General features: G+C 37.0%; 1 protein-coding gene across 1 annotated transcript; it reads right to left on the reverse strand.

Annotated features, from left to right (window-relative positions):
- Positions 1 to 10,629: 10,629 nt before the first annotated feature.
- LOC127115681 (uncharacterized) lies at positions 10,630 to 12,375 on the reverse strand (the record flags this gene model as incomplete). The annotated part of the gene is made up of 2 exons (XM_051047159.1): positions 10,630 to 12,151; positions 12,218 to 12,375. Coding segments are annotated over 2 exons (1,680 nt in total), but the record flags the coding sequence as incomplete, so codon positions are not given.
- Positions 12,376 to 14,676: the final 2,301 nt, after the last annotated feature.

Here is a 14,676-nt window from a genome sequence, read left to right on the forward strand (position 1 = left end):
ATAAATATATTATTAATTTATGTTAGATATTTTTTAGGTTCTTTATTGTTTAAGTAATCTAAATATATATTATTAATTTATGTTAGATATTTTTTAGGTTTCTTATTGTTTAAGTAATCTAAATATATATTATTAATTTATGTTAGATATTTTTTAGGTTTCTTATTGTTTAAGTAATCTAAATAATATTATTAATTTATGTTAGATATTTTTAGGTTTCTTATTGTTTAAGTAATCTAAATATATATTATTAATTTATGTTAGATATTTTTTAGGTTTCCTATTGTTTAAGTAATCTAAATATATATATAATATATATAGATGTTGTTAGTAAGAAAAAAGAAAAGAAAAGGGGATCAGTAAGGAAAAAACGTGGTGTGAGAGAAACAGAGAATTGAAAAGAAATATTTTTCCAAAAGCATTACCGTATTTCACTTGTTCTTCATTTTCGGTAACCCAAAATCGTCCCGATTATTCACCGAAACACAAAACCGATTTCATATCTTTGAAGTTCGTTGAGTCCAGGTCACAAATATCCAAGGTTCATTTCATTCCGGCGTCGTTTCACCGATCAAAAGCGACGTTGAAGTCAGGTACTCACGAAGGCAGTCAGCACTGCGTCGGTGACGGTTTCCAGCTTTCGGTCGATCATTTGGACGATCAGAAGTTCATCCTCTTCACACAAGGTAATATTCTTCACTTATCTTTGAAATCGGAGCCAGCACTGCGTCGGTGACGGTTTCCAGCTTTCGGTCGATCATTTGGACGATCAGAAGTTCATCCTCTTCACACAAGGTAATATTCTTCACTTATCTCTGAAATCGGCAAAGTTCCAGCTTGCCGACATGGTTTTAATATATTATTTATCTAAATATATATATATATATATATATATATATATATTATATATATATAATATATATATATATATATTATATATAATATATATATATATAATATATATAGTATATAATATATATATATATCTCATATACATACATATATATATATATTACTTTTGTCTATTATATATTATTTGTCTAAATGTACATATATATATATATATTGGTCTACTATATATTTATTGTCTAAAATAAATAAATAAAATATATATATATATATATATATAATATTATATATATATATATATAATATATATATATCTATATAATATATTATATATATATATATATATATATTACTTTGTTTACTAAATATTGTTTATCTTTTATTATTATTTTGCATATATGTTTTATTTAAATGTTAGTTAAATTAATTATTTGTTTAAATGTTTATTTTGTCTAAAGTAAATGTTTATATTGTTTTTTTATATGTGTTATGTTGTTACTAACCGTTTCGTTTCAGTTTCAGCTCAATAACTCCACTAACTATTCGTAATACTAACTATTCATAGCTAACTGTGTTGTAATAATTTACTTTCTCGCATTTTTATTTTCTGTATTGTGTGTTTAATCGTATTGTTCACGTTTTATGTTAAAAATCGAAAAATCCAAAAAAGAGAAACCCGATGCGATTCCAACGGTCGCCGTTTAAGAAACCCTTTTCACACACTCACAAGCTTACTCTTGGGCTTCCTTATAATGAGCCCATTTATTTATTGTTTCAGGGTTTAGGCTCATTCAAAACTTTTGCCAGCTTTGGCTTTTCAGTTTAAAAACATTTTCAAAAGGACGTGTCAGTCTCAAAGCCTCCCGCCTAGGTCGAGCAAGAGATGGCAAGACACGCCAATCTAAAATCAACAAAACAGACTTTCCCCTTTTCTTTTGGGAGAACTACGTGGATTATGATTTCTCCATTGCGCCTTGGAGATACGTAGGCATGAAGTCTACGACTTTATCGAGTCCAAAAAGCAATAAAATCAAGTTCTTTTCTCATCTCCCCAATCAAACGATCAAAACGAAAAAAGCAAAGCATTCACATAAACATAAGCAAAAAGGTTCCTGTGGAGTACCGCAAATGTAGAGGGTGCTAATACCTTCCCTTTGCATAACCAACCCCCGAACCCGCAACTCTAAAGGGATTTATCGTTATTTTTCCCTTCCTCTTTTTGGATAAAATAAAAGACGGTGGCGACTCTTGCATTTAAAATATTTTTCAAACGGGTTAAGTTCAATCAATACTTAATCTCGTGAAAAATCCCGCCGCGACAAATAGGATCTGCAACAACACTTGGGGTTGGTTGGTGGTGATCATTTCTTCTCTTGTATTAACTTTGCAACTGGTTAATACATATCTCAATTCTAGATTTAGAATTGGGGGCAGACGTACCCTAAGCGAGGATGAAAGGGGAACTTCCTAAACAAATATGGCGTTGTTCTCTCTTTCTCTTAACTCTTTAAGTTCTGCAGAAATTGAGTCTTGTGTGAAATTAATAGTAAAATCAATCTCGTTTAATTGTTGTACATAGAAGTTGTTCGATAAATTGGTGCAATCACTTTGATTGCAACTAAGTAAAATTTTGCACATTCAATTTGAGTGAAATTGAAACTTTGTGTGGAGTGCACACCAAGTGTTTGATAAAATTAACCCCACACAAGTCAGCAATATTTTACTTGTTCTCTTATTGTGTTAACTCATCATTAGTGATAACTATATCAAGGATTGGGGTAATTAATCGATTGATTAAGATAGTGGTTGATTATCTCTATCTAGATATTCTATTTTGTTTCACGCATATCCGATGTTTCCATTAATGGATCGTTTAGACGATTATGGTCTAAGGAGCTTTCGTAACCTTTAAAAACAATTTTAAAAAGCGCTAAATTTAAATATAGATCTATTCAAACCCCCTTATAGATCGGTACTATCGTCTAACACATGGTCATATTTGCCAAGGCTAGTGGCACATGCATGCCTTTTTATGCATGCAAGAAAGAGGTGCCTAAGGCTAGGGCGTATGCCTTGATTTATGCGCCATTGGAAAGGGTGTCAGCCTTGGATTATTAGCACAAATGCATCTTCTTTACAGGCGCATGCTTGTAGTGTTAGGGAAGAGATTCTTAGGGCAGAGATTTTTTGCAGGCGCATGCTTTACATTGTCTTGTCTCTGCATGAATTCTTTGCATTGCATTGTCTTGTCTTTGCAAATTAATTGCGTGATTAGTACATACATTATTTCCCCTATTTAACTGCATGTGAATAATAGATCAATGCATTCACCATCAGTACCCATACAGATCAGTAGAAATACTACACTTACATTTAAAAAAAAATTCTTCCTCACCACATTACATTATTAGTGCCCATACCGAAGGTGAAACATTTGAGCATCAATTATTTAATTTTTGTTTTCGCAACACATAAGTAACTCGGTTTACAATAAATTGACGATCAAATTTTTCACATTTGAAACAAAGAATAGAAAAGAAATTGCAGTGTAGTTAGGTGGGTTAAATCATCTATAAAAATATGGTGTGGTATGTAGACAACCAGGTAAAGTCTTATCAGTTGAATATTCGAGATGATGAAGATGTTCATCATATGTTTGTCAGTCATGAACAATCTAGGTACAATGATATAGATTTATATATATTACCACAACAACAACAAGTGTCTCAGTTCATTGATCAATCACAAGTGTTTTATGAAACTGATGACGACGAACAAGCTGAAGTCAATGTTGTTGATGAGGAAGAAGAAGAAGCCAAATTATTGGTTGATTCAATGGTGAACGACGAAGAAGAAGAGGATCCCTTACAAGCTAGTCATGTATATTGTCCACCTCAACACATGACAAGCTTGAATTTGGGTGTCGATGAACCTTCATCAGATATATTTTACAATCCTTATGTGCAAATTCAAGGATCATTGAAAAAAGGAGACACATTTCGCACAAAAGAAGATTATGTAAAAGATATTAAAAAGTATCACATGGATCTATCAGTTGATTACAGAGTTGGTCGAACTAATGCAATGAGGTACAAGATTTATTATCGAAATGAGCGCTGCCTTTTCCGGTTGTCAGCTTATTACCGGAAGAGGAGTGATTCTTGGAGATTGGATCCATGGGTCCAGTTCACACTCGGAAACTTAGATCTCAGTTAATATGTGATGAAATTTTGTTTGTTGTTAGCGACAATCCGTCGTTAAAGGTGAGTACAATAATGTCGCATATTGTAACACAATACAACTATACTCCATCGTACAGGAAGACTTGGATACTTAGGACAAAGGCGGTTGAAAAAGTGTATGGAAATTAGGATGAGTCTTACAAACAACTTCCAAAATACTTGGTGGCTCTCAAACAGTATGCTCCAGGGACTATTATCAAGTTGGAAACGTTGTCAGCGTATACCCCAGACGGGACTTGTGCTATTGGAAATGGAATATTCCACCGTCTATTCTGGGCGTATCAACCATGCATCAAAGGTTTTGCTTTCTGTAAACCTATTATACAAATTGATGGTACATAGTTATACGAGAAATATAAAGGAACACTACCGATGGCAGTGACACAAGATGGAAACATCAATATTTTTCCAATCGCCTTTGCCCTAGTTGAAGGGGAGACCCCTAAGGGATGGAGTTTTTTTCTAAAAAATATCTGATTGCACGTTGCTCCTCAACCTAACTTATGTTTGATCTCTGACCGACACCCTCCAATAGTGAGTGCCTACAAAAACATTGATAATGGTTGGCCGGATCCTCCGCCAATGCATGTCTACTGCACATATCGCTCAAAAATTTATGTGGGAGTTCAAAGACAAAACGTTGCGGAAGAAGGTTCTCAACGCAGGTTACGCATTAACAGAACCTTCTTTCAAACACTATCGCGAAGACATCAAATTGTCAAATGAAAATGCAGTATGGTGGATCGACAATATTCCATTGGAGAAGTGGACTAGGGCATACGAAAATGGTCAACAGTGGGGCCACATGATAATAAATCTTGTGGGATCAATGAACTTTGTCTTCAAAGGCATCTGAAACCTACCTATAACCGCTTTAGTGCAAACAACATATTTCAGGCTAGGGGCGCTGTTTGAGACCAGACGTTCCAAATGGAGTTCAATGTTGCAATTTGGGCAGTTGTTCAGTAATGCTTCAATGAAATTCATTAGACACGAAGCTGCCAAAGCTAACACACACGTGGTCACGGTGTTTAACCGTACTAAAGGTTGGTACAATGTTGATAAGTCCATGGATCATAATGAAGGCATGACGATGAGACAATACATAGTGGAACTAAATAGAGGTTGGTGCGACTGCGGAAAATTCCAAGCCTTTCGTATGCCCTGCTCTCATGCCATTGCGCCATGTTCAAAGGTTCGAATGGATCCATCCTACTTACTATCTGAAGTTTACAAAGTCATAAGCCTATCCGATGTTTACAAAATTAGCTTTTCAGTTGTTGCAAAAGACGATTACTGGCCTGAATATCAAAGGGACATTCTCTGACACAATGAAGTTATACGAAGAAAGAAAAATGGTCACCTAAACAACACCCGTATTCGAACCGAAATGGATACGGAGAACAAAATGGTCCGATTATGTAGTTCATGTCGCCAGCCCAGTCACAATCGTACTAACTGTCCTAGTGTTGTAACAAGCACAACAAAATAATTTTACATGTACCTCTTTTATTTTATATAAAAAACAATATTTATTTCATATGATAACTTTGTGAGGAAATACCATCACAAACAAATACAACACATTCAACACACAAGCAACACATAAATAACAACACAACAGACTATAATAAATAAAATATCATTACTATAACTAAGCGATTACAACCATCAAAACAATTTTGAACATATTATACATCATTCTGTGAACGTCTATGTCAGTAATATCCACTCATTCACGCACTTCTCCATTTTGGTTGAAAGGTGGACTCAAGCCATTTAATTCTTCTAATCCTTTCACCATCTTCAATTTCTCCATCTAACCAACGACTCAACGTCCGATTAAGACATTCAAATGAATCTATATTCCAAAGTCGAATCTTTATCGAAGGTGCGACTGCTAAAAAGATTAAATCGACATTTCTCTTGTGAATGTATTCAGACATGATTAAAGAAAACAAAATTGAAGGAGATTGAAGAAAAATGGAAGGAGGGTAAGAAGTTGTGTGAAATAATATGGGAGATGCGCATGATGGTATTTATAGAAGAACCAAAACATGCATGCGCCAATGGACTAGACTCCACACACACATAACACATGCATGCGCCCATGCATGTGGCATACACACACACATAACACATGCATGCACCAATGCATGTGGTGCATACACACCTGCAGACATGCATGCGCTAACGCATGTGGCGCCTGTAACACCCTTCTAAAATACCCCGAGTATATAATTAAAATAACAACATATCAATCAGAGTAAATATGCAATCAAGGGTGTCACACAACTACTTCACACCATAATAACTGTCATGCTCTTTATTTAATCAAAATAACATTTTTGCATAATTCGCAGCGGATAGAAATGAAATCAACCAATCAAAACATATAATATATTACATGTAAATTGGTTCACAACCAACAATAAAACAATTAAAGACATCCCGTCCCGATGTTACATCTATCAGAGCATGACCCACTAAGGAGACTACACTAGACTCCAAGCACTAGCTTCTACTCAATCACTGCTCGTTACCTGAAAAATAGTTGTAAGGGTGAGTTCCTCAATCGATATAATAAGCATTATAAAATATCATGCAATGTTAAGTAATTTAACACGTTTCATCACCCAAATCAGATTACACATTCAGCAACGGCAATATCAACTCAATCATACTCAACATCAACACAACACACAACACACATATAATACTGGAATACATCCATTCATACTATATTCCATACAACAAACCAACACAATGCAACTCTAATGAGACTCGACTCGTCATGCATGTGGTACCATTCGGAGTAAAACTCCCAACTTAAAAATCATTGCCAATTTATTGGGCATCAAGGCATAAGCCTTCAACTTTCAACTTTTGCCAATCCAGGCCAACGTGGTGTGAGCAAAGCTCCGACTTAATGCATATGGATTTACATGACATGCACGACTTAAAATTTCGACAACATGATAATAATAGCAACACAACAATGGTTTCAACATAAGCAACTTATAATCAACTTTGGCTCACCAAGCCTACAACTCAGTATCTTTAACAACTTTCCGTACACGGAACAACTCAGCAACATACTTGTATCGACACTTCATAACATAAACTCAACAAAATTACTCATCACAATTAACGATAATATCACCCGACTCACCCCGACGAATTCCATTAAATTCTGAGCAAAATTCGATTTTTATCACTTTTCCAACAGTGTTAACCGGTTAACGCCCTGGGTTAACCGGTTAACGCAGGACAGAACACGCTTTCTGGCCATTTACAACAGTGTTAACCGGTTAACGCCCTGGGTTAACCGGTTAACGCAGACAGATTAGCAATTTTCACAAATTACAACAGTGTTAACCGGTTAACACCCTGGGTTAACCGGTTAACGCAAGACAGAAAGCTGTTCCTGCGCTAACACGAAGCAGAATGCAGAATTCTCCGCATTTTCCGCCGTTGGAGGACTTCCGGACCTCCGATTCCAATTCCGTAAGAAGCGATACGTTCGGAAAATTACAATAAACTCAATTACAGATTTAAGTACAACTTTAGCACACTTATCCAACATAATTTCTCAGCATTCAACATCCCAATTAGGGTCAAATCAACGGTTTATCACTACCCCTTACATGTTAATCTATAATACCCATTAAACGACGATAAACCCCCCTTACCTGATTAATCCGGCAAATCTTTGAGCTCCAAGCTTTTCTCTTCTCCAACCTTTGCCCTTGCTCTTCCTCTTTGCCCTTTCTCCACTTTCCACTTTTCAGCCGCTTCTCTGTTTCACGTAGAACTCTTTTTACCAAAAATGGGATTCCTTTTCCTTATTTCACACTTATATAATTTTCCAATTTATATTATTATCCCAATAATAATAATTCGATAATTCCAAAAATAATAATAATAATCCAATTATCTAATTAAATTAATAAATATATTATTAACTTAATTTAATAATTATCGTATTATTATCGGGGTGTTACAACTCTCCCCCACTAAAAGAGTTTTCGTCCTCGAAAACATACCTCAAGCGAACAACTCCGGATAAGACTCCTTCATCTGAGTCTCCAGTTCCCAAGTCACGTTGCCACCTGCTGGTCCTCCCCAAGCTACCTTCACCAAGGCAATCTCTTTACCCCGCAACTGCTTCAACTCTCGATCCTCGATCCTCATAGGTGATGTTTCAACAGTCAGGTTATCTCTCACCTGTACATCATCCACTTGGACTACATGCGACGGATCAGGAATGTACCTTCTCAACTGAGACACATGAAAAACTTCATGCAAATTCGCAAGTGACGGCGGTAAAGCGATACGATAGGCTACCTCTCCTATCCTCTCTAGAATCTGATAAGGACCAATAAATCGAGGTGTCAACTTCCTTGACTTCAAAGCTCGACCAACCCCAGTTATCGGAGTAACACGAAGAAACACATGATCTCCCTCTTGAAACTCAAGTGACTTCCTCCTCTTATCATGATAACTCTTCTGACGACTCTGAGCAATTCTCATCTTCTCCTGAATCATCTTAATCTTTTCCGTAGTTTGTTGAACAATCTCCGGTCCAACCACAGCACTCTCACCGGACTCATACCAACATAAAGGTGTCCGACATCTTCTACCATACAAAGCTTCAAACGGCGCCATACCAATGCTCGAATGAAAACTATTGTTGTAGGTAAACTCAATCAAAGGTAAATAACAATCCCAAGTACCTCCCTTTTCCAAAACACAAGCTCTCAAAAGATCCTCTAATGACTGAATCGTCCTCTCAGTCTGACCATCAGTCTGCGGATGATATGCAGAACTCAATCTCAGCTTAGTTCCCAAAGCCCTCTGCAAACCTTCCCAGAACTTCGATGTAAATCTAGGATCTCTGTCCGAAACAATACTCGACGGAATACCATGCAAACTTACAATCTTCTCAATATACAACTCAGCTAATCTCTCTAACGGATAATCCATTCTAATCGGAATGAAATGAGCCGATTTCGTCAATCTATCAACAATCACCCAAATAGCTTCAAAACTCTTACTTGTCCTCGGTAAACCAGAAACAAAATCCATACTGATACTATCCCACTTCCACTCTGGAATAGACAACGGTTGCATTAGCCCAGACGGCTTCTGATGCTCAATCTTTGACTTCTGACAAGTTAGGCACGCATACACAAAACGAGCCACATCTTCTTTCATTCCGGGCCACCAAAATATTTTCTTTAAATCCTGATACATTTTAGTAGCTCCTGGATGAATACTCAAACTGCTTCTATGACCCTCTTCTAGAATGCTTCTTTTCAAAATCGCATCATCAGGAATACAAATTCTTTCCCCCAATTTCAACACACCTCTCGCATCAATCTTAAAGTCACTCTTCTCTGATTGACCACAACGATTAAGGATATCTACTAATTTCACATCCAATGTCTGTGCCTCTCGGATACTATCCATAAAATCATTATTAATCTTTAGCATTCCTAGCATTACACTCTGCGGGGTTACTTCGCAAACCAAACTCATGTCACGAAATTGCTCAATTAATTCCAACTCCTTAATCATCATTGCTGACACATGCAAGGTCTTTCTACTTAAAGCATCGGCCACAACATTTGCTTTTCCTGGATGATAATTCAACCCGAAATCATAATCCTTAAGCAATTCTAACCACCTACGTTGTCTCATGTTCAGCTCTTTCTGATCAAATAGATACTTTAAACTTTTATGATCTGAAAACTTCAAATCTGGAACCATAAAGGTAATGCCTCCAGATTTTTAGCACAAACACCACAGCAGCAAGTTCAAGATCATGCGTAGGATAGTTCTTTTCATGAATTCTTAACTGTCGCGACGCATAAGCAATTACTTTATTATTTTGCATGAGCACACCTCCTAAACCCATCAATGAAGCATCACAGTAGATTATAAACGGTTCCTCCGGATTTGGCAAAGTCAAAACCGGCGCCGACGTCAACCTCCTTTTTAATTCATTAAAACTTTCTTCGCACTGAACATCCCACACGAAAGCTTTACCTTTACCAGTTAATTTAGTTAACGGAAGTGCTAACTCAGAAAATCCTTCAATAAACCTTCTATAATATCCAGCTAATCCCAAAAAGCTTCTAATTTCGGTAGCCGACTTAGGGGTCTCCCATTGCAAAACAGCTTCGACCTTGGAAGGATCTACAGCAATACCTTTTCCTGAAATTACATGGCCGAGAAAACTGACTTCTCTTAACCAAAACTCACACTTGGACAGCTTCGCATAAAGTTTCTTATCTTTCAAAACATCCAACACTAATCCCAAATGTTCCTTGTGCTCTTCTTCGGACTTAGAGTAAATCAAAATATCATCAATAAATACTACCACAAAATGATCCAGATAAGTATGGAAAATACGATTCATGTATTCCATAAATACTCCCGGCGCATTAGTAACACCGAAAGGCATCACAGAATACTCATAATGTCCATACCGAGTTCTGAACGTTGTCTTCTGGATGTCTTCATCTTTCACCTTGATCTGATGATAGCCCGATCTCAAATCAATTTTACTGAACACACAAGCACCCACTAATTGATCCATCAAATCATCTATTCTCGGTAGTGGATACTTATTCTTGATCGTTACCTTATTCAATTGTCTATAATCAATACAAAGCCTCATACTACCATCTTTCTTCTTTACTAGCAACACTGGAGCTCCCCACGGTGACACACTTGGTCTTATAAACTTCTTCTCAAGTAAGTCTTCCAATTGCTTCTTTAATTCATACAATTCCGATGCCGACATTCTATACGGTGCCATCGAAATAGGCCTAGTACCAGGTACCAGATCAATAGTAAATTCAACTTCCCTCTCTGGCGGCACACTAGGAATTTCATCAGGAAAAACTTCAGGGAATTCTTTCACCACTAACAGTTCCTCAATCTTAGCTTTACTCTCAACCGACAACGTCGCCATCAAAGAAAACATCTGAGCTCCCTCTTTCATCAATTTTCGCAATTCTCCGAAAGGTAATAAGTCAACTCCTTCCTCTTCAGGAGTGGAAAACCTTACCGACTTATGATGACAATTTATATGAACATAATTATACTCTAACCAGTTCATACCAAGAATTACATCCATCCCATCCAACGGCAAACATACTAAATCAACATAGAAATCTCTATCGAAGATCGACAAAGGACATTTTAAACATACCAAAGAAGTAGTTATTGATCCCTTAGCTGGGGTCTCAACAATCAATTCACCATCCAAAGCGGACAATTTTAAACCCAGTCTTCGAGCACAGTTAGCAGAAATAAAACAGTGTGTAGCACCGGTATCAATAATAGTAATTAAAGGAGTACCATTTATGAAACATGTACCTCGGATAAGTCTGTCCTCACTGGAGGTTTGAGTTCCGGTCAATGCGAACACTTTTCCAGTTTGAGATTTCTTTGGCTTCTGACACTGACTTCCAATATGCCCCTCTTCGCCATAATTAAAACAAATCATTTCCTTGTGCTTGCAATCAGCTATTGCATGGCCAGTCTTACCACAGCGAAAACACCTCTTTACTTCAGCAGTGCATACATTACTCTTATGACCAGCCTGACCACATTTGAAACAAACTATACCAGCAGGATCACCTCCCCTACTAGTCCTCTGAGCCGGAGCAGCTCCTTGTTTCCCTTTTCCCACTGGGGCATCATACGGCTTGCCACGGTTTTGATGTTGCTTGCCCCTGCGGTCACTGACAATCTTGTAATGAGCATTATTGTCTTCTTCAAATATCCTGCAGCTATCAACCAATTCAGTAAAAATGCGTATCTTCTGATACCCAACAGCCTTCTTAATTTCAGAGCGCAGTCCGTTTTCAAACTTGATGCACTTTGAAAACTCAGCACCAGCACCAGTGTAATGAGGATAAAATTTGGACAGCTCCACAAATTTTGCAGCATAATCAGTGACAGACATGTTTCCTTGCTTCAGTTCAAGGAACTCAATTTCTTTCTTACCACGGACATCTTCCGGATAATACTTTCTCATGAATTCCCTACGGAATACATCCCAAGTAATGACTTCACCTGCCACGGTCAACCTCTCGTGAGTCTCTAGCCACCAGTCATCAGCTTCGACTGCTAGCATGTGAGTACCATACCGAACCTTCTGAGCTGGAGTGCAATCCATAACACGGAAGATTCTCTCGATCTCTTTCAACCATCCCAAGGCTGCATTTGGATCATGCTTCCCTTTAAACACCGGAGGATTCTCTCTTTGAAAAGTCGCCAAGCTACGTGATCCAGCATCTCCACCAGCATTTGGCAAGTTCTGCACAGCTTGTGCCATTGCTTGCATTGCGGCAGCCATTGCAGCATCATTCCTTCCAGCCATTCCAACTTATCAATACAACACAACTTAAAAGTTAGATTAGTAACAATACACAATTGTTACACAGTAACGACACGACAACTGGCCGAACAGACCGACCTGCTCTGATACCACTAATGTAACACCCTTCTAAAATACCCCGAGTATATAATTAAAATAACAACATATCAATCAGAGTAAATATGCAATCAAGGGTGTCACACGACTACTTCACACCATAATAACTGTCATGCTCTTTATTTAATCAAAATAACATTTTTGCATAATTCGCAGCGGATAGAAATGAAATCAACTAATCAAAACATATAATATATTACATGTAAATTGGTTCACAACCAACAATAAAACAATTAAAGACATCCCGTCCCGATGTTACATCTATCAGAGCATGACCCACTAAGGAGACTACACTAGACTCCAAGCACTAGCTTCTACTCAATCACTGCTCGTTACCTGAAAAATAGTTGTAAGGGTGAGTTCCTCAATCGATATAATAAGCATTATAAAATATCATGCAATGTTAAGTAATTTAACACGTTTCATCACCCAAATCAGATTACACATTCAGCAACGGCAATATCAACTCAATCATACTCAACATCAACACAACACACAACACACATATAATACTGGAATACATCCATTCATACTATATTCCATACAACAAACCAACACAATGCAACTCTAATGAGACTCGACTCGTCATGCATGTGGTACCATTCGGAGTAAAACTCCCAACTTAAAAATCATTGCCATTTTATTGGGCATCAAGGCATAAGCCTTCAACTTTCAACTTTTGCCAATCCAGGCCAACGTGGTGTGAGCAAAGCTCCGACTTAATGCATATGGATTTACATGACATGCACGACTTAAAATTTCGACAACATGATAATAATAGCAACACAACAATGATTTCAACATAAGCAACTTATAATCAACTTTGGCTCACCAAGCCTACAACTCAGTATCTTTAACAACTTTCCGTACACGGAACAACTCAGCAACATACTTGTATCGACACTTCATAACATAAACTCAACAAAATTACTCATCACAATTAACGATAATATCACCCGACTCACCCCGACGAATTCCATTAAATTCTGAGCAAAATTCGATTTTTATCACTTTTCCAACAGTGTTAACCGGTTAACGCCCTGGGTTAACCGGTTAACGCAGGACAGAACACGCTTTCTGGCCATTTACAATAGTGTTAACCGGTTAACGCCCTGGGTTAACCGGTTAACGCAGACAGATTAGCAATTTTCACAAATTACAACAGTGTTAACCGGTTAACACCCTGGGTTAACCGGTTAACGCAAGACAGAAAGCTGTTCCTGCGCTAACACGAAGCAGAATGCAGAATTCTCCGCATTTTCCGCCGTTGGAGGACTTCCGGACCTCCGATTCCAATTCCGTAAGAAGCGATACGTTCGGAAAATCACAATACACTCAATTACAGATTTAAGTACAACTTTAACACACTTATCCAACATAATTTCTCAGCATTCAACATCCCAATTAGGGTCAAATCAACGGTTTATCACTACCCCTTACATGTTAATCTATAATACCCATTAAACGACGATAAACCCCCCTTACCTGATTAATCCGGCAAATCTTTGAGCTCCAAGCTTTTCTCTTCTCCAACCTTTGCCCTTGCTCTTCCTCTTTGCCCTTTCTCCACTTTCCACTTTTCAGCCGCTTCTCTGTTTCACGTAGAACTCTTTTTACCAAAAATGGGATTCCTTTTCCTTATTTCACACTTATATAATTTTCCAATTTATATTATTATCCCAATAATAATAATTCGATAATTCCAAAATAATAATAATAATAATCCAATTATCTAATTAAATTAATAAATATATTATTAACTTAATTTAATAATTATCGTATTATTATCGGGGTGTTACAGCGCCTACATGCATGCACCAAGGCTCTAGGCGTCTCCTTTGATGTTTAGTTGGATGCGTTAGTTCAATTGACGCATATGTAGGGAAAATGATTATTTTGGTATTTAAAAAAAAGATTATTTAGGGATTTAAATTGAAAATACTGGTTATTTTAAAAAAAAAACTCGTTTATACCCAATATGGCCATAAAGAAAACGTTTTATTATGGCTCAGATCCAATTTATCTTTATGCTAAAAAAATAGAAAACGCTTTATGCTCAGATCGAACTCTCTA

Source organism: Lathyrus oleraceus, chromosome 1 (assembly GCF_024323335.1).
Source record: "Lathyrus oleraceus cultivar Zhongwan6 chromosome 1, CAAS_Psat_ZW6_1.0, whole genome shotgun sequence".
Lineage (NCBI taxonomy): Eukaryota > Viridiplantae > Streptophyta > Magnoliopsida > Fabales > Fabaceae > Lathyrus > Lathyrus oleraceus.